Source organism: Thunnus thynnus, chromosome 15, assembly GCF_963924715.1.
Source record: "Thunnus thynnus chromosome 15, fThuThy2.1, whole genome shotgun sequence".
Classification (NCBI taxonomy): Eukaryota; Metazoa; Chordata; class Actinopteri; order Scombriformes; family Scombridae; genus Thunnus; species Thunnus thynnus.
In genome coordinates, this window is record NC_089531.1 from 4714912 (window position 1) to 4737975 (window position 23064).

At 35.6% G+C, this 23064-nt stretch overlaps 3 protein-coding genes across 4 annotated transcripts; 2 read left to right on the plus strand and 1 right to left on the minus strand.

Moving 5' to 3' along the window:
- Window positions 1-968: 968 nt before the first annotated feature.
- Window positions 969-2443, minus strand: LOC137198257 (antimicrobial peptide NK-lysin-like). Its single transcript, XM_067611973.1, has 4 exons — window positions 2336-2443; window positions 2148-2257; window positions 1902-1985; window positions 969-1198 (listed from the first exon to the last, which is right to left on the minus strand). The coding sequence occupies exons 1-4, from the start codon at window positions 2376-2378 to the stop codon at window positions 1037-1039; spliced, it is 399 nt and encodes a 132-aa protein (XP_067468074.1). The 5' UTR covers window positions 2379-2443; the 3' UTR covers window positions 969-1036.
- Window positions 2444-10389: 7946 nt separating this feature from the next.
- On the plus strand, window positions 10390-12000 carry LOC137198303 (prosaposin-like). Of its 2 annotated transcripts, none has more exons than XM_067612044.1 (4): window positions 10390-10526; window positions 10605-10714; window positions 10877-10987; window positions 11691-12000. In XM_067612044.1, the coding sequence occupies exons 1-4, from the start codon at window positions 10484-10486 to the stop codon at window positions 11850-11852; spliced, it is 426 nt and encodes a 141-aa protein (XP_067468145.1). In that variant the 5' UTR covers window positions 10390-10483; the 3' UTR covers window positions 11853-12000. The 2 variants fall into 2 exon arrangements, with proteins under 2 accessions (XP_067468145.1, XP_067468146.1); XM_067612045.1 differs by having other exon boundaries at window positions 10904-10987.
- Window positions 12001-19163: 7163 nt separating this feature from the next.
- On the plus strand, window positions 19164-20763 carry LOC137198304 (antimicrobial peptide NK-lysin-like). The gene is made up of 4 exons (XM_067612046.1): window positions 19164-19317; window positions 19396-19505; window positions 19668-19751; window positions 20454-20763. Exons 1-4 carry the CDS (start codon window positions 19275-19277, stop codon window positions 20610-20612), a joined length of 396 nt encoding a protein of 131 aa, XP_067468147.1. The 5' UTR covers window positions 19164-19274; the 3' UTR covers window positions 20613-20763.
- Window positions 20764-23064: the final 2301 nt, after the last annotated feature.

The window sequence follows — 23064 nt, forward strand, 5'->3', positions numbered from 1 at the left end:
TTGTAGTGAAACCATTTTTTGAGACTTGGCCTCACTCTATAAAATGACACCAAATCTCAGCATGAATATTTATATGGTGTTCCACAAGGTCTTAGTGTCTGAATGTGGTATTTTTGAGGGATTTTTGACCATATTGTCAATTCTCAATTGGTCAAAAATAACAAAATAACAAATGGTATCAACCCTAAAATTGATGCAACAACTTATGAGACAAAATTGATCATGGGAATGGCCATCATATACTTTCATCATAATGTTCTAGTCCCTTATACACTCTAAACTTTCAAAATCTGAATAGGCAACTAACCAAAACACAATGTTTATTACAGATTTATTACAAGAAAAACTTGCCACACAGTGCTGAGCTGCATCTCAAATTAATATTCAGGCTCCGAGCTTTCAGATGATGTATACCACTTCTATGTGGCATATACTGTTGACCTGCTATCTCCCCCTAAACATCCCCTGTGCCCCCCCAAAAATGGGTCTAGGGTAGGGAGGGGGGAGTGGAAATGAGGAGAGAGATATTTCTCAACACAATATTATCACACTTTCTTTAAGGCTCAGAGCATGACACACTCACAGAGAGTTAGTGAAAACTCCTTTATCTCTTTATCTCTTTCTCACTAACCGCTGAGAGTTGTTGTGACTACTCTATGTGTAGTTATACCCAGACGCACATGGCAGGATATACTAGGTTTCTCCTTCACACAGGAACCTACTGTCACTAAGTGCTTTTGTTTCATACAAGTGTTTGTATATATTCATGCAATAATTTCCCTCACACTACTTATCAGCTTTGTAAGGAGAGAGAAAAGTCAGTGTCTCACAGAAATATGTCTTACTGTTAGTCTATTTAAGAACATAAGAACTATATCACTACATGAATATGAGAAATAGCTTCTTTATTGCAAAGGCAAGCACAAGACATCATGTACACTTTTATGTGACTTTTATAATCAGAATCATACAGCTGAAACATTCATTGTGAGGCAGATGCATTACATTGTATGTAGTATCTATAGACAGATGTATTTCACGGGCAGTAGCTCAGATCTTTACATATTTTCTCGGGAGTCTCACCTTTGGCTATTCCATCAATCAGTTTGTCTTTGGACTCTTTGATGACATCCTTGCATGCTCGTCTCAGGAGTCCAGGTTCATTGCAGGAACCATCCACCTGCTTCTTAATTTCTTCCTTAAATAAAAAACATATAAATATTTGACAAGAATCACTTTGTTGAGTGATAACTGGCAAGATAAATTCATTAAAGGGGACGTGAGTCTAATTTAGTATGGTTTTGATCATAGCAACATCCAAATATCTTCAAGTCATAAAAATAAACATTTATAAAACAAAACATACTATATCAGAGGTCAACAATTAGCTTCTCTCCACTGTACTGTATAATGTTAGATAGACAGGTTTCTTTTTGCATGTAAGAACCACTGTAATGCAATAACACTCCACCTCCACCACCACTGCACCAAAAAATGTAAATGTGCACAGCAATATGTAATTATCATTTATTGACAACTAAAATCTCTCAAAGGAAAAATAACCAAGTAACACAGTACTTCCCAAACTGTTTCCCCCTTAAAATTAGGCTACAGCTTTCTGAGACCCATCATCATTCATATTTTCATCTGAATGATTTTTAGGGTTAGGGTTATTGTTATTATCTTAAACATTTTCAGCTAAAACATAAAAGGGTTAGTAACCCTAACCCTATCCCTCATCAGGGCTTGACTATAACAAAATCAGTGAGACCATTTTTTAACACTTTGATTATGGCAAAATGTGGACATAAGAATCAAATGAGAGTTCATATTTTGAAAAAGTTTGCTTCAGACAGGTTTGGAAGATATTAACCTTCTGTACTACATTTTGCATTGATTACCTTTAACTGATTACCGCCCAACTTCTTCTGTACTTCAGAGACGATGTTCTTGCAGACCTCACATTTCGCGCCAAATCGTCCTCTCTGCATATAAAATGATTTTGGTTTACGTCACACCAAATAACATTCAGTCCATATGTTTAGCTCACATGTTGATGTGTCAGTCAAACAGAAACATGATGACACGACATAGCTAAATGAAAGAAGAGGCCTTGAGGTTTTAATATGTGTGACATAGTTTCTCACCTTCTCTGCATGATGGTCAGCACCCTCCCTCACATGCTGTTTGAACTGGGATGAAAAATCTCCCTCTGCTTCAGTCTGGTCCTCCAAAGACCACCACGACTTTACAACAGCTAAAAGAAAAATAAATTAAATCCTGCAAAGGTACTTAAATTATCAGGTACATGGTGTAAATAATATTACGTTCTTACTTGCGGAGAGCAGGAGAAGAGCGATGCTGACGGCTGGTGTCATGGTTGTTGTTGTTGTGTCATCAGAGCTGTGTTCAGCTAATCCTTCTGTGGTTTTTTATACTTTAATACGTCATATGGCTGCAAAACCCCTCTGAACCACACGTATCACAACCCACAAGTGTGCTTGCAAACGTCAAACAGCATTTTTTTGGTTTTTTCAAAATATGCAAATCAACTTTTTAAAATGTGCAATTGCAGGTATGTTTTATTTTATACCCTAATCGACCAGATAATTAAAAAGAAAACATATATTGTTGAATATACATTTGATATATGTTTGACCTGCAGACTTTTGTTTTTGGAATAATGAATGGTGCATAGTGCAGAATGCAGTCAAATGCATCTGACGTGAGCATACACTTTATCTGAGCACTAATATCAAAAAATGCATGCAAGTATTGTCATAATCTCAGTTTTAAAAGGGTAGAAACATGTCTGACATATCAGATAATGTCAAGCTGAAGATGATAGCATGGTTATCAGTACAGGGAGCGTTTCAGTTTTTTTTACACATATGTTTACTGTGTCGTCTGAGTTTAAACCCTAAAAGTACATTATTCCCATTCAAAATGAAACTTTAAACATAAGTTAAAAATCTGCTCTTTTGACCTGGGTTGAGCTTTTACACCCAGGAGGAAAATTACTGTAGCATTGCTGACTGTTTGAAAACTAACTCCTCTGAGCTCTAAACCTAGAGCTCTTTTCAGTTGAAATATAGTTATTCTATTTTCACCTTTAAAAAGTAACAAACAAACATGATAGAATGTAGTTGTTTTATTTGTAAGTTCATTTTGCTGTGACCTTTGACCTTGCAAAGTGAAACTAATTCATCATAGAATTAGCCTGAAGCTGAATAGACTTTAAATGTAGGAATTACATCACTCCCTGTATATTGAAATTCAACAGCTTCAGGATTCTTTATTGCAAAGGTAACGACAGGCAGTTTGCACATGATCAAAAGGAAACAGTTGCAACAATAGCAGCGGTGGATTTCAGTGCATTAACTACAAACTTCATGTGACTGTTACATGTTATCTGTAGGATCTATAGATAGGGGGGTGTTTTTTTCCTTTCACAGTTTAACTTTTGCAGTGATCCTCTTGCAAACAGCTTCCCCAAGTTCTTTTTTTCTCAGAGATTTTATCTTTCATGTGAAGATATTTGAGTACTTCACGTACTTGTAAATAAATACACATAAATACACTCACCTGTGCAATCTAATGAAATCCAGTACAACAGCTCTGCCATAAATTCTACATTTACGAAGCTTATACATTTTCAGTTTTTGTTGATATTGTCAGAAAGGTGATAATCCTACTTTATGTTTATTATTGAGGTTGTAGTGGGTGCTGGAGGTGTACTGCAGTGCATTATATTGAATGGTGTTCCTAAACATACATGAGGGGGGCAAAATACTCAACTCACAGAAAAATATATCACATACAGTATGTTTCTCATATGGTGCAAGATGTTCCACATCATTTACACAACATATTGTATAGTGGAGTTTTCCAGGGTAAAAATAACTCATTATTCACTCTAGCTTCTGCTTTCTCTCATCGTCTTGTGAAAGAAAACTTGTCCTAAATGAACACAAATCCCAATCAATGCAAAGATATTGTTTCTGACATCCCCCGCAGTTGTGTATATGCGGAATGTGTAAAATGTTAATGGGGATTAATATATTGTAGTTAATGGAGGAGCCTCATAAAGATAGAAGTACAAAAATTTGTGAGAGAGACCTTTTATGTAATTGAGTTGTCTTTGATGTCCTCGTCTTTTGTGGAGTCTACAGAGGCCTGAGAAGATGGTTTTCTTTTGTGTAAAAGTAATAGCCTGCACTTCACACTACATAGTGCATAAATGCAGCCATGGATTTTTGTAAACACGGACAGGAACATGTTGCACACAAGGATCTTTTGGTATAAATCGTTTTCTGTCCGTGTGGCGGACTGGCTTTGATAATGGTCAATCAAATCACTTTTTCTTCTTCCCTAAAAGAGCTTTTTATAGCAGGTTGTAATATTTTATTCTCTACAAAACATGTATACTTAACATTTCTGCCAACAAGCGTACTTGTTGCACTTTATGAAATAAGAGACTTGCAGAGACTTGAAAGTTGCATCAGACAGATAATAGAAAACATGTTTAGTCAACATTATTCTTGAACAATAATTTAGGGTGTAAGTGCAATTTTAAATCTCTTCTCAAAACATTCTTTTATCAGAAAGCTTTTATGAATCTTTCATATGTTGCTGTGTTTTATTATCCCACTCTTGACAGTTTATATTTTTGTGTAACTTAATTTTATTTCCCTGTGTTTTATGATCTGTTTGTTTTTCTTTGTTTTAAATTGTTTAATTCTTTCTTTTTATCTGTTAAGTGCTTTGTAACTTTGTTAAGAAAAATGCTTTATAAATAAAATGTATTATTATATAATTCAAAACTGACACTGCGTCAGTTTCAAGTTTTTTGAAATGCAAACATTTACTGATATCAACTGTGAACTGATACAGACATGGGAATAAACATTACAGGCATTGCAAAGTAATAAAAGGTAAAAGACAATAATGCAACACAAAGTTAATGCAGTGACAAAGAGAAAACTGAAAGAAAACCTTGACGTCATGCAAAAAATATTTCCCAGCAGCGTGTCCTCCTATCTGCCCACAAGACTGATACAGACTGATAAAATTCAAATGAAAACAAGGATAAAATCTTGTGATTAAATGTTGAGTAATGTCGCGGTTATAGATTAAAAAATGAATAACAAATGAGAAAAAACAATAAAGCTTCTGTGCTCCTGAGTCCCGACTGATAGAAAGATACTTCCAATTGAAATGCATTAGTTTTAAAGTTACGCTGAGTGTCATGAAAAATGTTCATGTACACAAATCTGTAGATTAAATTCCATTACTATTTCACAAACTGCCATGAGACTGGGTTGCCTCCTGAACTCTCATCTTTAAAAACGGGTCACAGATTTTGTTTTTAAAAAGGCTTCATATTTTTCTAAAACAGGTGGTCACTGTAGTTTTTAGCAACTGTTACTCAAATAGGAGTAAATAGTTTGTTGGGGACTATTTCCAGGGTATTTACAGATGCTCTGGTGAGTATTTCCATTAGCAGGGAGGTGTGAGCTTGAAATGCCACAGAGGAGTACGTTAAATAAGGCTTTGGCTACACAGACAATAAATCTTGTTAAGAGGATCAGTTCATTGTTGGTTTTGGTCTTTTATTATCGATTTATTGACAATAACAAAAATATAGAAAATCACCAGACTTATGTGTTACGATCTATTCAACTTCAGGCTACTGCTATGGTAGCTAAAATAAAATCCTACTCTTGTTTGCTTGTTAAAATTTAGAAAATATTAATCACTGAAACACTTTTGCAATTTAATATCAATAAACTGGTATGTGTAAAGTTCTACACAGTGTGATAATGTAATGACGATTTTGCTTCTAAGTCTTAAAACATTCTGTTTTTCTTCTGGAGCTTTCAGCCACATCTTTTCATCAGTAAATGGAGATTGCAATGTTGAAAACAGACCCATCTCCATGACAACGGAACAAACACCATTCGCTGACGAATGAGATGATGGCTAAAATTTCTTGAGAAAAAATCTGATAAGTCAGCATTGAGTTAAGACTTTTTTTTTGTCAAGTTACTTTCTCCATGCTCAACATTGTTTCAGAACTTTAGGGCACAAAAAAGAGCCAAAAATTGATGAATGGGATGTAATGAAATGTTTCATCTTGCAGAATGAAACAGCTTGTCATAAACATTTCCAGTCTTTAGCCCCATTCAAACCAAAACAAAACCTTTCAGCTGAGGGGAAACTGCTGTGTAAAACAGCACAACGTCGTTCTTCTGTATTCGAGTGTAACACAGATCAACTGCTCAGTGGGACTTTAATCCTTGAACAGACAGATCAGAAAATAAAACAATAACTGCAGTATTGTCTGTGATATTCAGATAGTGAAGCATTGTGGCAGAAACACTGTGGTTCTATCATTTCCTTTAATGGCAATAGCTGATATGAGTGAGTGCAGCAACTGGAAAAGATGAACTCATAGACAAAGGCAACTGTGACAAGGAAACATCAGCAGACATAGTTTTACTTTAGGATTCACTGACCTCGGGTACATAACCTAACCTGACATAAATTATATGCAGTTTGTCCAAACTTTATTCAGACCCACAGAGTTTTATATCAGATTCAAGTGCAGAACCAAAAGTTTCATTACATGCTACAGTATGTATTTATTTGCAAGACACCTTTTTTTCCAAACTAACTTACAACTGCATTATAGTGTGTTACAAACCATTCAGTAGTTGTTTACATAATGCTTGTGAATGCTCTGCAGTATTCAACATTTTTCCATCACATTAAGTGTTACTTTAAGGGCTCATGCATTTGTTAAGTGTTAAAATCATGTGTCACTTTCATGTGCAGCTTCCAGGCGTATGCTGGGCATGCAAGTGGGCTCTGAACAAGGTGAAGAAGGTCATTGGTCCGAACGCCACTGCAGAGGTAAAACGTCCACTAGACTGACCGTACAGTAGTTGGTGCATTTCTGAAGGAGCGATAATGTGATTTTTTCTCTTATTACAGAAAATGAAATCAAAGTTGTTGACCGTCTGCGATCCAATTGGCCTCTTGAAAAGTTTGCGCCACAAATTTGTGAAGTCCCACCTCGGAGTATTACTTGAAGAACTCGTCGCCACTGATGATGTGAGGACGATCTGTGTTAACACCGGAGCCTGCAAGTGAGTCACCAGCCTGCCAGTGTACTGACCTAAAACCACATGTGTATTTATATTTGACTATTACTCACCTAAAATAGTCTAAAGTACTTTTGCAATGTTCATTACTCACGATGTAGCAACTTTAATTACGGCTTCATACTCCACAGTGGTAGAAAGTGACTGATTTACTCAGGTACTGTGCTTAAGTACAACTTTAAGGTACTTGTACTTTACATGAATACTTCTCAAAGGGGAAACATTGCACATTTTATCTGACAACTATAGTTGCTTGTTCAAGATTTTACATACAAAACACATGATTTAAGTTTATCACATATGAACTGCAGTTATAGATTCAACTACCCAACAAAATTTGAAGTAGTTAAAATAAGCACCACCATGACCAAATGTACAAAATCTAAGAATCACTTACATATGAAAACCTCAATAATAACCGTCTTATAGTGTACTCTAAAGTATACTTTACTTCTACAAAAGTACAATTTTGAATGCAGGACTTTTACTTTCCACCACTGATACTTAATTATTTTAATCTTTTTCTGATGTGATCTCTTTAGGCCAAAGGAGTTTTTAGACCCGATCCCTTATTCAAAAAATGAATGAAAATACACAAGTTGAAATTAATGTATATCCCCAACGCCTTATGCATGGTTAATAGTTGGAGAGACATGGGTACGACATACAACAAAGGTCACTGGCAGGAATCAAAGCCGGGATGTTGCAGTTATGTGGTATGCACAGTGATCACTCGGCTACCGGGGTGCTCTGCTTAATTTATAGGAAAAAAACAAACAAAATGAGTAACAAAAATTTTCAAAAATTTCTGTTTTAGTGAACGACTAAGAGCGTTTAAAAGTATATCATAAAGGATTTCTAATGATCTTTCAGTTTTCTCTTTGTCACTGCATTAACTTTGTGTTGCATTATTGTCTTTTACCTTTTATTACTTTGCAATGCCTGTAATGTTTATTCCCATGTCTGTATCAGTTCACAGTTGATATCAGTAAATGTTTGCATTTCAAAAAACTTGAAACTGACGCAGTGTCAGTTTTGAATTATATAATAATACATTTTATTTATAAAGCATTTTTCTTAACAAAGTTACAAAGTGCTTAACAGAAAAAAAGAAAGAATTAAACAATTTAAAATAAATAAAAACAAACAGATCATAAAACACAGGGAAATAAAATTATGTTACACAAAAATATAAACTGTCAAGAGTGGGATAATAAAACACAGCAACATATGAAAGATTCATAAAAGCTTTCTGATAAAAGAATGTTTTGAGAAGAGGTTTAAAATTGCACTTACACCCTAAATTATTGTTCAAGAATAATGTTGACTAAACATGTTTTCTATTATCTGTCTGATGCAACTTTCAAGTCTCTGCAAGTCTCTTATTTCATAAAGTGCAACAAGTACGCTTGTTGGCAGAAATGTTAAGTATACATGTTTTGTAGAGAATAAAATATTACAACCTGCTATAAAAAGCTCTTTTAGGGAAGAAGAAAAAGTGATTTGATTGATCATTATCAAAGCCAGTCCGCCACACGGACAGAAAACGATTTATACCAAAAGATCCTTGTGTGCAACATGTTCCGGCCCATGTTTACAAAAATCCATGGCTGCATTTATGCACTATGTAGTGTGAAGTGCAGGCTATTACTTTTACACAAAAGAAAACCATCTTCTCAGGCCTCTGTAGACTCCACAAAAGACGAGGACATCAAAGACAACTCAATTACATAAAAGGTCTCTCTCACAAATTTTTGTACTTCTATCTTTATGAGGCTCCTCCATTAACTACAATATATTAATCCCCATTAACATTTTACACATTCTGCATATACACAACTGCGGGGGATGTCAGAAACAATATCTTTGCATTGATTGGGATTTGTGTTCATTTAGGACGTTTTATTTCACAAGATGATGAGAGTTATTTTTACCCTGGAAAACTCCACTATACAATATGTTGTGTAAATGATGTGGAACATCTTGCACCATATGAGAAACATACTGTATGTGATATATTTTTCTGTGAGTTGAGTATTTTGCCCCCCTCATGTATGTTTAGGAACACCATTCAATATAATGCACTGCAGTACACCACCAGCACCCACTACAACCTCAATAATAAACATAAAGTAGGATTATCACCTTTCTGACAATATCAACAAAAACTGAAAATGTATAAGCTTCGTAAAAGTAGAATTTATGGCAGAGCTGTTGTACTGGATTGCATTAGATTGCACAGGTGAGTGTATTTATATGTATTTATTTACAAGTACGTGAAGTACTCAAATGTCTTCACATGAAAGATAAAATCTGTGAAAAAAAAAAGAACTTGGGGAAGCTGTTTGCAAGAGGATCACTGCAAAAGTTAAACTGTGAAAGGAAAAAAACACCCCCCTATCTATAGATCCTACAGATAACATGTAACAGTCACATGAAGTTTGTAGTTAATGCACTGAAATCCACCGCTGCTATTGTTGCAACTGTTTCCTTTTGATCATGTGCAAACTGCCTGTCGTTACCTTTGCAATAAAGAATCTCTGAAGCTGTTGAATTTCAATATACAGGGATTGATGTAATTCCTACATTTAAAGTCTATTCAGCTTCAGGCTAATTCTATGATGAATTAGTATCACTTTGCAAGGTCAAAGGTCACAGCAAAATGAACTTACAAATAAAACAACTACATTCTATCATGTTTGTTTGTTACTTTTTAAAGGTGAAAATAGAATAACTATATTTCAACTGAAAAGAGCTCTAGGTTTAGAGCTCAGAGGAGTTAGTTTTCAAACAGTCAGCAATGCTACAGTAATTTTCCTCCTGGGTGTAAAAGCTCAACCCAGGTCAAAAGAGCAGATCCTTATATTTTTAACTTATATTTAAAGTTTCATTTTGAATGGGAATAATGTACTTTTAGGGTTTAAACTCAGAGGACACAGTAAACATATTAGTGCTCAGATAAAGTGTATGCTCACGTCAGATGCATTTGACTGCATTCTGCACTATGCACCATTCATTATTCCAAAAACAAAAGTCTGCAGGTCAAACATATATCAAATGTATATTCAACAATATATGTTTTCTTTTTAATTATCTGGTCTATTAGGGTATAAAATAAAACATGCCTGCAATTGCACATTTTAAAAAGTTGATTTGCATATTTTGAAAAAACCAAAAAAATGCTGTTTGACGTTTGCAAGCACACTTGTGGGTTGTGATATGTGTGGTTCAGAGGGATTTTGCAGCCATATGAGGCAGTATAAAAAGCCACAGAAGGATTAGCTGAACACAGCTCTGATGACACAACAATAACAACCATGACTCCAGCCGTCAGCATCGCTCTTCTCCTGCTCTCCGCAAGTAAGAACGTAATATTATTTACACCATGTACCTGATAATTTAAGTACCTTTGCAGGATTTAATTTATTTTTCTTTTAGCTGTTGTAAAGTCGTGGGGGTCTCTGGAGGACCAGACTGAAGCAGAGGGAGATTTTTCATCCCAGTTCAAACAGCATGTGAGGGAGGGTGCTGACCATCATGCAGAGAAGGTGAGAAACTATGTCACACATATTAAAACCTCAAGGCCTCTTCTTTCATTTAGCTATGTCGTGTCATCATGTTTCTGTTTGACTGACACATCAACATGTGAGCTAAACATATGGACTGAATGTTATTTGGTGTGACGTAAACCAAAATCATTTTATATGCAGGAAGGAGATCGTTATAAATCGATGAAGAACAAACCATTTGGCGCGAAATGTGAGGTCTGCAAGAACATCGTCTCTGAAGTACAGAAGAAGTTGGGCGGTAATAATTCAAAGGTAATCAATGCAAAATGTAGTACAGAAGGTTAATATCTTCCAAACCTGTCTGAAGCAAACTTTTTCAAAATATGAACTCTCATTTGATTCTTATGTCCACATTTTGCCATAATCAAAGTGTTAAAAAATGGTCTCACTGATTTTGTTATAGTCAAGCCCTGATGAGGGATAGGGTTAGGGTTACTAACCCTTTTATGTTTTAGCTGAAAATGTTTAAGATAATAACAATAACCCTAACCCTAAAAATCATTCAGATGAAAATATGAATGATGATGGGTCTCAGAAAGCTGTAGCCTAATTTTAAGGGGGAAACAGTTTGGGAAGTACTGTGTTACTTGGTTATTTTTCCTTTGAGAGATTTTAGTTGTCAATAAATGATAATTACATATTGCTGTGCACATTTACATTTTTTGGTGCAGTGGTGGTGGAAGTGGAGTGTTATTGCATTACAGTGGTTCTTACATGCAAAAAGAAACCTGTCTATCTAACATTATACAGTACAGTGGAGAGAAGCTAATTGTTGACCTCTGATATAGTATGTTTTGTTTTATAAATGTTTATTTTTATGACTTGAAGATATTTGGATGTTGCTATGATCAAAACCATACTAAATTAGACTCACGTCCCCTTTAATGAATTTATCTTGCCAGTTATCACTCAACAAAGTGATTCTTGTCAAATATTTATATGTTTTTTATTGAAGGAAGAAATTAAGAAGCAGATGGATGGTTCCTGCAATGAACCTGGACTCCTGAGACAAGAATGCAAGAATATCATCAAAGAGTCCAAAGACAAACTGATTGATGGAATAGCCAAAGGCGAGACTCCCGAGAAAATATGTAAAGATCTGAGCTACTGCCAGTGAAATACATCTGTCTGTAGATACTACATACAATGTAATGCATGTGCCTCGCAATGAATGTTTCAGCTGTTTGATTCTGATTATAAAAGTCACATAAAAGTGTACATGATGTCTTGTGCTTGCCTTTGCAATAAAGAAGCTATTTCTCATATTCATGTAGTGATATAGTTCTTATGTTCTTAAATAGACTAACAGTAAGACATATTTCTGTGAGACACTGACTTTTCTCTCTCCTTACAAAGCTGATAAGTAGTGTGAGGGAAATTATTGTATGAATATATACAAACACTTGTATGAAACAAAAGCACTTAGTGACAGTAGGTCCCTGTGTGAAGGAGAAACCTAGTATATCCTGCCATGTGTGTCTGGGTATAACTACACATAGAGTAGTCACAACAACTCTCAGCGGTTAGTGAGAAAGAGATAAAGAGATAAAGGAGTTTTCACTCACTCTCTGTGAGTGTGTCATGCTCTGAGCCTTAAAGAAAGTGTGATCATATTGTGTTGAGAAATATCTCTCTCCTCATTTCCACTCCCCCCTTCCCTACCCTAGACCCATTTTTGGGGGTGCACATGGGATGTTTAGGGGGAGATAGCAGGTCAACAGTATATGCTACATAGAAGTGGTATGCATCATCTGAAAGCTCGGAGCCTGAATATTAATTTGAGATGCAGCTCAGCACTGTGTGGCAAGTTTTTCTTGTAATAAATCTGTAATAAACATTGTGTTTTGGTTAGTTGCCTATTCAGATTTTGAAAGTTTAGAGTGTATAAGGGACTAGAACATTATGATGAAAGTATATGATGGCCATTGCCATGATCAATTTTGTCTCATAAGTTGTTGCATCAATTTTAGGGTTGATACCATTTGTTATTTTGTTATTTTTGACCAATTGAGAATTGACAATATGGTCAAAAATCCCTCAAAAATACCACATTCAGACACTAAGACCTTGTGGAACACCATATAAATATTCATGCTGAGATTTGGTGTCATTTTATAAAGTGAGGCCAAGTCTCAAAAAATGGTCTCACTACAATGAAATGGCTACTATGGGAACTAACATAATCAGATATGAATACAATTGGGCTCATTGAATCCACAAGAGTCTCAGCTTTCCAGTCATACCAAATTAATGCAATTCCAAGATGGTTTAGGGACCCCAGTATGGAGACATATTCAAATACACCATTTTTAGAATAGGTAAAAATAACACATTTATACTGCATTCAAAAAACTGCATGGTTTTTGTCCAAAACTGCATGGGATTAACATAAAGTGGGCACGTCTGTAAAGGGTACCCATAGAACCCATTTTCATTCAGATATCTTGAGGTAAGAGGTCAAGGGACCCCTTTGAAAATGGCCATGCTAGTTTTTCATTCGCCAAAATTTAGCGTTACTTCCCTAGGTCATCTAGTTTCATATGATACCAGCATCTTCACTGTAGCTTTAAAATCCTCACAGGCAGTCTCTTCTCACGCCAAGAGTCGTTTACGAACCTTTCTCAGGGGAGGGAGACTTCGTGGGTCTTGGGCGACTTGTAGTCCCTTCAGCAGCCACACACATTTGACCTGTTTGGAGATTAAGTGAAGGAGGGAATGAGATTGGCATCCTGGATGAGCCCCCAAATCGTTGTGGCAATTTACCTGATGCACTTGACTTCAACGAGGAAAGAGACAATTCTCAATACAGTTTTGTCACACTTTCTTTAATGCTCAGAGCATGGTACACTTACACACTCAATACAGACATACAAGCTGCTGTAGAGGTGTGAGTCCTAAAGAGTGGGGCGAAAACTCCTTTATCTCTTTCTTACCAACCTCTAAGAGTTGTTGTGACTACTCTATGTGTAGTTCAGTGGCGGCGATGACTCAAAAAATTGGGGAGGACAAGAGGAAAACCAACATGGAATCTTACAACAAACCGCGTCAAACTATATCACTGTCCCCCACCTGATGAAATCGGAGGGGTGGGGGGCAATTTTATATGCCAATAAAACAATTTGCTTCCAAAAAACAAAAACCCCTGAGTGGTGAAAAGGATGCTTCTTTAAAGACATTTAGCATATACATATTGTTTCTACACAAAGAAGTTTCTCATTTTAGCTGTGGAGTGGTTCAGGAAGTGTCATTTTACCAACAAAATTAACTTCAGTTTTATAATATTGTTCTATTGTGACAACAGATTTATATTCTCATCAAAAACAGACAACATATCACATGATTTACACGTGATTCCTATGTATTTTCTTAGTATACAGAAATATATAAATTACCACAAAATTTATAATCTGATACAGGTTCAGATCAGTGCTGAATACTAGAAAGATTGAACACTAAAAACATTCACAGATCGGAGGATCAGTTAATTGTTGGTTTTGGTCTTTTATTATCGATTTATTGACAATAACAAAAATATAGAAAATCACCAGACTTATGTGTTAAGATCTATTCAACTTCAGGCTACTGCTATGGTAGCTGAAATAAAATCCTACTCTTGTTTGCTTGTTAAAATTTAGAAAATATTAATCACTGAAACACTTTTGCAATTCAATATCAATAAACTGGTATGTGTAAAGTTCTACACAGTGTGATAATGTAATGACGATTTTGCTTCTAAGTCTTAAAACATTCTGTTTTTCTTCTGGAGCTTTCAGCCACATCTTTTCATCAGTAAATGGAGATTGCAATGTTGAAAACAGACCCATCTCCATGACAACGGAACAAACACCATTCGCTGACGAATGAGATGATGGCTGAAATTTCTTGAGAAAAAATCTGATAAGTCAGCATTGAGTTAAGACTTTTTTTTTGTCAAGTTACTTTTTCCATGCTCAACATTGTTTCAGAACTTTAGGGCACAAAAAAGAGCCAAAAATTGATGAATGGGATGTAATGAAATGTTTCATCTTGCAGAATGAAACAGATTGTCATAAACATATCATTTCCAGTCTTTAGCCCCATTCAAACCAAAACAAAACCTTTCAGCTGAGGGGAAACTGCTGTGTAGAACAGCACAACGTCGTTCTTCTGTATTCGAGTGCAACACAGATCAACTGCTCAGTGGGACTTTAATCCTTGAACAGACAGATCAGAAAATAAAACAATAACTGCAGTATTGTCTGTGATATTCAGATAGTGAAGCATTGTGGCAGAAACATTGTGGTTCTATCATTTCCTTTAATGGCAATAGCTGATATGAGTGAGTGCAGCAACTGGAAAAGATGAACTCATAGACAAAGGCAACTGTAACAAGGAAACATCAGCAGACATAGTTTTACTTTAGGATTCACTGACCTCGGGTACATAACCTAACCTGACATAAATTATATGCAGTTTGTCCAAACTTTATTCAGACCCACAGAGTTTTATATCAGATTCAAATGCAGAACCAAAAGTTTCATTACATGCTACGGTATGTATTTATTTGCAAGACACCTTTTTTTTCCAAACTAACTTACAACTGCATTATAGTGTGTTACAAACCATTTAGTAGTTGTTTACATAATGCTTGTGAATGCTCTGCAGTATTCAACATTTTTCCATCACATTAAGTGTTACTTTAAGGGCTCATGCATTTGTTAAGTGTTAAAATCATGTGTCAATTTCATGTGCAGCTTCCAGGCATATGCTGGGCATGCAAGTGGGCTCTGAACAAGGTGAAGAAGGTCATTGGTCCGAACGCCACTGCAGAGGTAAAACGTCCACTAGACTGACCGTACAGTAGTCGGTGCATTTCTGAAGGAGCGATAATGTGATTTTTTCTCTTATTACAGAAAATGAAATCAAAGTTGTTGACCGTCTGCGAACCAATTGGCCTCTTGAAAAGTTTGCGCTGCAAATTTGTGAAGTCCCACCTCGGAGTATTACTTGAAGAACTCGTCGCCACTGATGATGTGAGGACGATCTGTGTTAACACCAGAGCCTGCAAGTGAGTCACCAGCCTGCCAGTGTACTGACCTAAAACCACATGTGTATTTATATTTGACTATTACTCACCTAAAATAGTCTAAAGTACTTTTACAATGTTCATTACTCACGATGTAGCAACTTTAATTACGGCTTCATACTCCACAGTGGTAGAAAGTAACTGATTTACTCAGGTACTGTGCTTAAGTACAACTTTAAGGTACTTGTACTTTACATGAATACTTCTCAAAGGGGAAACATTGCACATTTTATCTGACAACTATAGTTGCTTGTTCAAGATTTTACATACAAAACACATGATTTAAGTTTATCACAAAGGAACTGCAGTTATAGATTCAACTACCCAACAGTATTTGTAGTAGTTAAAATAAGCACCACCATGACCAAATGTACAAAATCTAAGAATCACTTACATATGAAAACCTCAATAATAACTATCTTATAGTGTACTCTAAAGTATACTTTACTTCTACAAAAGTACAATTTTGAATGCAGGACTTTTACTTTCCACCACTGATACTTAATTATTTTAATCTTTTTCTGATGTGTTCTCTTTAGGCCAAAGGAGTTTTTAGACTCGATCCCTTATTCAAAAAATGAATGAAAATACACAAGTTGAAATTAATGTATATCCCCAACGCCTTATGCATGGTTAATAGTTGGAGAGACATGGGTATGACATACAACAAAGGTCACTGGCAGGAATCAAAGCCGGGATGTTGCAGTTATGTGGTATGCACAGTGATCACTCGGCTACCGGGGTGCTCTGCTTAATTTATAGGAAAAAAACAAACAAAATGAGTAACGAAAATTTTCAAAAATCTCTGTTTTAGTGAACGACTAAGAGCGCATAAAAGTATATCATAAAGGATTTCTAATGATCTTTCAGTTTTCTCTTTGTCACTGCATTAACTTTGTGTTGCATTATTGTCTTTTACCTTTTATTACTTTGCAATGCCTGTAATGTTAATTCCCATGTCTGTATCAGTTCACAGTTGATATCAGTAAATGTTTGCATTTCAAAAAACTTGAAACTGACGCAGTGTCAGTTTTGAATTATATAATAATACATTTTATTTATAAAGCATTTTTCTTAACAAAGTTACAAAGTGCTTAACAGAAAAAAAGAAAGAATTAAACAATTTAAAACAAAGAAAAACAAACAGATCATAAAACACAGGGAAATAAAATTAAGTTACACAAAAATATAAACTGTCAAGAGTGGGATAATAAAACACAGCAACATATGAAAGATTCATAAAAGCTTTCTGATAAAAGAATGTTTTGAGAAGAGGTTTAAAATTGCACTTACACCCTAAATTATTCAAGAATAATGTTGACTAAACATGTTTTCTATTATCTGTCTGATGCAACTTTCAAGTCTCTGCAAGTCTCTTATTTCATAAAGTGCAACAAGTACGCTTGTTGGCAGAAATGTTAAGTATACATGTTTTGTAGAGAATAAAATATTACAACCTGCTATAAAAAGCTCTTTTAGGGAAGAAGAAAAAGTGATTTGATTGATCATTATCAAAGCCAGTCCGCCACACAGACAGAAAACGATTTATACCAAAAGATCCTTGTGTGCAACATGTTCCTGCCCACAAAAATCCTTGGCTGCATTTATGCACTGTGTCGTGTGAAGTGCAGGCTATTACTTTTACACAAAAGAAAACCATCTTCTCAGGCCTCTGTAGACTCCACAAAAGACGAGGACATCAAAGACAACTCAATTACATAAAAGGTCTCTCTCACAAATTTTTGTACTTCTATCTTTATGAGGCTCCTCCATTAACTACAATATATTAATCCCCATTAACATTTTACACATTCCGCATATACAAAACTGCGGGGGATGTCAGAAACAATATCTTTGCATTGATTGGGATTTGTGTTCATTTAGGACAAGTTTTCTTTCACAAGACGATGAGAGAAAGCAGAAGCTAGAGTGAATAATATGAGTTATTTTTACCCTGGAAAACTACACTATACAATATGTTGTGTAAATGATGTGGAACATCTTGCACCATATGAGAAACATACTGTATGTGATATATTTTTCTGTGAGTTGAGTATTTTGCCCCCCTCATGTATGTTTAGGAACACCATTCAATATAATGCACTGCAGTACACCACCAGCACCCACTACAACCTCAATAATAAACATAAAGTAGGATTATCACCTTTCTGACAATATCAACAAAAACTGAAAATGTATAAGCTTCGTAAATGTAGAATTTATGGCAGAGCTGTTGTACTGGATTGCATTAGATTGCACAGGTGAGTGTATTTATATGTATTTATTTACAAGTATGTGAAGTACTCAAATGTCTTCACATGAAAGATAAAATCTGTGAAAAAAAAAGAACTTGGGGAAGCTGTTTGCAAGAAGATCACTGCAAAAGTTAAACTGTGAAAGGAAAAAAAAACACCCCCCTATCTATAGATCCTACAGATAACATGTAACAGTCACATGAAGTTTGTAGTTAATGCACTGAAATCCACCGCTGCTATTGTTGCAACTGTTTCCTTTTGATCATGTGCAAACTGCCTGTCGTTACCTTTGCAATAAAGAATCTCTGAAGCTGTTGAATTTCAATATACAGGGAGTGATGTAATTCCTACATTTAAAGTCTATTCAGCTTCAGGCTAATTCTATGATGAATTAGTTTCACTTTGCAAGGTCAAAGGTCACAGCAAAATGAACTTACAAATAAAATAACGACATTCTTTCATGTTTGTTTGTTACTTTTTAAAGGTGAAAATAGAATAACTATATTTCAACTGAAAAGAGCTCTAGGTTTAGAGCTCAGAGGAGTTAGTTTTCAAACAGTCAGCAATGCTACAGTAATTTTCCTCCTGGGTGTAAAAGCTCAACCCAGGTCAAAAGAGCAGATCCTTATATTTTTAACTTATATTTAAAGTTTCATTTTGAATGGGAATAATGTACTTTTAGGGTTTAAACTCAGAGGACACAGTAAACATATGTGTAAAAACAACTGAAACGCTCCCTGTACTGATAACCATGCTATCATCTTCAGCTTGACATTGTCTGATATGTCAGACATGTTTCTACCCTTTTAAAACTGAGATTATGACAATACTTGCATGCATTCTTTGATATTAGTGCTCAGATAAAGTGTATGCTCATGTCAGATGCATTTGACTGCATTCTGCACTATGCACCATTCATTATTCCAAAAACAAAAGTCTGCAGGTCAAACATATATCAAATGTATATTCAACAATATATGTTTTCTTTTTAATTATCTGGTCTATTAGGGTATAAAATAAAACATGCCTGCAATTGCACATTTTAAAAAGTTGATTTGCATATTTTGAAAAAACAAAAAAAATGCTGTTTGACGTTTGCAAGCACACTTGTGGGTTGTGATACGTGTGGTTCAGAGGGGTTTTGCAGCCATATGAGGCAGTATAAAAAGCCACAGAAGGATTAGCTGAACACAGCTCTGATGACACAACAACAACAACCATGACACCAGCCGTCAGCATCGCTCTTCTCCTGCTCTCCGCAAGTAAGAACGTAATATTATTTACACCATGTACCTGATAATTTAAGTACCTTTGCAGGATTTAATTTATTTTTCTTTTAGCTGTTGTAAAGTCGTGGGGGTCTCTGGAGGACCAGACTGAAGCAGAGGGAGATTTTTCATCCCAGTTCAAACAGCATGTGAGGGAGGGTACTGACCATCATGCAGAGGAGGTGAGAAACTATGTCACACATATTAAAACCTCAAGGCCTCTTCTTTCATTTAGCTATGTCGTGTCATCATGTTTCTGTTTGACTGACACATCAATATGTGAGCTAAACATATGGACTGAATGTTATTTGGTGTAACGTAAACCAAAATCATTTTATATGCAGGAAGGATCATCTGGCTCGAAATGTTTGGCCTGCAAGGACTTCGTCACTAAAGTACGGGAGAAGTTGGGCGGTAATAATTCAAAGGTAATCAATGCAAAATGTAGTACAGAAGGTTAATATCTTCCAAACCTGTCTGAAGCAAACTTTTTCAAAATATGAACTCTCATTTGATTCTTATGTCCACATTTTGCCATAATCAAAGTGTTAAAAAATGGTCTCACTGATTTTGTTATAGTCAAGCCCTGATGAGGGTTAGGGTTAGGGTTACTAACCCTTTTATGTTTTAGCTGAAAATGTTTAAGATAATGACAATAACCCTAACCCTAAAAATCATTCAGATGAAAATATGAATGATGATGGGTCTCACAAAGCTGTAGCCTATTTTAAGGGGGAAACAGTTTGGGAAGTACTGTGTTACTTGGTTATTTTTCCTTTGAGAGATTTTAGTTGTCAATAAATGATAATTACATATTGTTGTGCACATTTACATTTTTTGGTGCAGTGGTGGTGGAAGTGGAGTGTTATTGCATTACAGTGGTTCTTACATGCAAAAAGAAACCTGTCTATCTAACATTATACAGTACAGTGGAGAGAAGCTAATTGTTGACCTCTGATATAGTATGTTTTGTTTTATAAATGTTTATTTTTATGACTTGAAGATATTTGGATGTTGCTATGATCAAAACCATACTAAATTAGACTCACGTCCCCTTTAATGAATTTATCTTGCCAGTTATCACTCAACAAAGTGATTCTTGTCAAATATTTATATGTTTTTTATTGAAGGAAGAAATTAAGAAGCAGGTGGATCGTTTCTGCAATGAACCTGGACTCACGAGACAAACATGCAAGGATATCATCAAAAAGTCCAAAGACATACTGATTGATGGAATAGCCAAAGGCGAGACTCCCGAGAAAATATGTAAAGATCTGAGCTACTGCTAGTGAAATACATCTGTCTGTAGATACTACATACAATGTAATGCATCTGCCTCGCAATGAATGTTTCAGCTGTTTGATTCTGATTATAAAAGTCACATAAAAGTGTACATGATGTCTTGTGCTTGCCTTTGCAATAAAGAAGCTATTTCTCATATTCATGTAGTGATATAGTTCTTATGTTCTTAAATAGACTAACAGTAAGACATATTTCTGTGAGACACTGACTTTTCTCTCTCCTTACAATGCTGATAAGTAGTGTGAGGGAAATGATTGTATGAATATATACAAACACTTGTATGAAACAAAAGCACTTAGTGACAGTAGGTCCCTGTGTGAAGGAGAAACCTAGTATATCCTGCCATGTGCATCTGGGTATAACTACATATAGAGTAGTCACAACAACTCTCAGCGGTTAGTGAGAAAGAGATAAAGAGATAAAGGAGTTTTCACTCACTCTCTGTGAGTGTGTCATGCTCTGAGCCTTAAAGAAAGTGTGATCATATTGTGTTGAGAAATATCTCTCTCCTCATTTCCACTCCCCCCTTCCCTACCCTAGACCCATTTTTGGGGGGGCACAGGGGATGTTTAGGGGGAGATAGCAGGTCAACAGTATATGCCACATAGAAGTGGTATACATCATCTGAAAGCTCAGAGCCTGAATATTAATTTGAGATGCAGCTCAGCACTGTGTGGCAAGTTTTTCTTGTAATAAACATTATGTTTTGGTTAGTTGCCTATTCAGATTTTGAAAGTTTAGAGTGTATAAGGGACTAGAACATTATGATGAAAGTATATGATGACCATTCCCATGATCAATTTTGTCTCATAAGTTGTTGCATCAATTTTAGGGTTGATACCATTTGTTATTTTGTTATTTTTGACCAATTGAGAATTGACAATGTGATCAAAAATCCCTCAAAAATACCACATTAAGACACTAAGACCATGTGGAACACCATATAAATATTCATGCTGAGATTTAGTGTCATTTTATAGAGTGAGGCCAAGTCTCAAAAAATGGTCTCACTACAATGAAATGGCTACTATGGGGACTAACATCATCCCCAGTATGCAGAAATATTCAAATACACCATTTTTAGAATAGCTGAAAATAACACATTTTTACCGCATTCAAAAAACTGCATGGTTTTTGTCCAAAACTGCATGGGATTAACATAAAGTGGACACGTCTGTAAAGGGGAAACTTGTGGGTACCCATAGAACCCATTTTCATTCAGATATCTTGAGGTAAGAGGTCAAGGGACCCCTTTGAAAATGGCCATGCTAGTTTTTCACTCGCCAAAATTTAGCGTTACTTCCCTAGGTCATCTAGTTTCATATGATACCAGTATCTTCACTGTAGCTTTAAAATCCTCACAGGCAGTCTCTTCTCACGCCAAGAGTCATTTATGAACCTTTCTCAGGGGAGGGAGACTTCGTGGGTCTTGGGCGACTTGTAGTCCCTTCAGCAGCCACACACATTTGACCTGTTTGGAGATCAAGTGAAGGAGGGAATGAGATTGGCATCCTGGATGAGCCCCCAAATCATTGTGGCAATTTACCTGATGCACTTGACTTCAACGAGGAAAGAGACAATTCTCAATACAGTTTTGTCACACTTTCTTTAATGCTCAGAGCATGGTACACTTACACACTCAATACAGACATACAAGCTGCTGTAGAGGTGTGAGTCCTAAAGAGTGGGGCGAAAACTCCTTTATCTCTTTCTTACCAACCTCTAAGAGTTGTTGTGACTACTCTATGTGTAGTTCAGTGGCGGCGATGACTCAAAAAATTGGGGAGGACAGGAGGAAAACCAACATGGAATCTTACAACAAACCGCGTCAAACTATATCATTGTCCTCCACCTGATGAAATTGGAGGGGTGGGGGGCAATTATATATGCCAATAAAACAATTTGCTTCCAAAAAACAAAACCCCTGAGTGGTGAAAAGGATGCTTCTTTAAAGACATTTAGCATATACATATTGTTTCTAAACAAAGAAGTTTCTCATTTTAGCTGTGGAGTGGTTCAGGAAGTGTCATTTTACCAACAAAATTAACTTCAGTTTTATAATATTGTTCTATTGTGACAACAGATTTATATTCTCATCAAAAACAGACAACATATCACATGATTTACACGTGATTCCTATGTATTTTCTTAGTATACAGAAATATATAAATTACCACAAAATTTATAATCTGATACAGGTTCAGATCAGTGCTGAATACTAGAAAGATTGAACACTAAAAACATTCACAGATCGGAGGATCAGTTAATTGTTGGTTTTGGTCTTTTATTATCGATTTATTGACAATAACAAAAATATAGAAAATCACCAGACTTATGTGTTAAGATCTATTCAACTTCAGGCTACTGCTATGGTAGCTGAAATAAAATCCTACTCTTGTTTGCTTGTTAAAAGTTAGAAAATATTAATCACTGAAACAC

Coding starts and splice junctions, on each gene's coding strand:
- LOC137198303 (XM_067612044.1), top strand. CDS start 10,484: ATGACTCCAGCCGTCAGCATCGCTCTTCTCCTGCTCTCCGCAA. Junction 10,715..10,876: donor CTGACCATCATGCAGAGAAG/GTGAGAAACTAT, acceptor TTTTATATGCAG/GAAGGAGATCGTTATAAATC. Junction 10,988..11,690: donor TGGGCGGTAATAATTCAAAG/GTAATCAATGCA, acceptor TTTTTATTGAAG/GAAGAAATTAAGAAGCAGAT.
- LOC137198304 (XM_067612046.1), top strand. CDS start 19,275: ATGACACCAGCCGTCAGCATCGCTCTTCTCCTGCTCTCCGCAA. Junction 19,318..19,395: donor TCTTCTCCTGCTCTCCGCAA/GTAAGAACGTAA, acceptor TTTTTCTTTTAG/CTGTTGTAAAGTCGTGGGGG. Junction 19,752..20,453: donor TGGGCGGTAATAATTCAAAG/GTAATCAATGCA, acceptor TTTTTATTGAAG/GAAGAAATTAAGAAGCAGGT.
- LOC137198257 (XM_067611973.1), bottom strand. CDS start 2,378: ATGACACCAGCCGTCAGCATCGCTCTTCTCCTGCTCTCCGCAA. Junction 2,258..2,335: donor TCTTCTCCTGCTCTCCGCAA/GTAAGAACGTAA, acceptor TTTTTCTTTTAG/CTGTTGTAAAGTCGTGGTGG. Junction 1,986..2,147: donor CTGACCATCATGCAGAGAAG/GTGAGAAACTAT, acceptor TTTTATATGCAG/AGAGGACGATTTGGCGCGAA.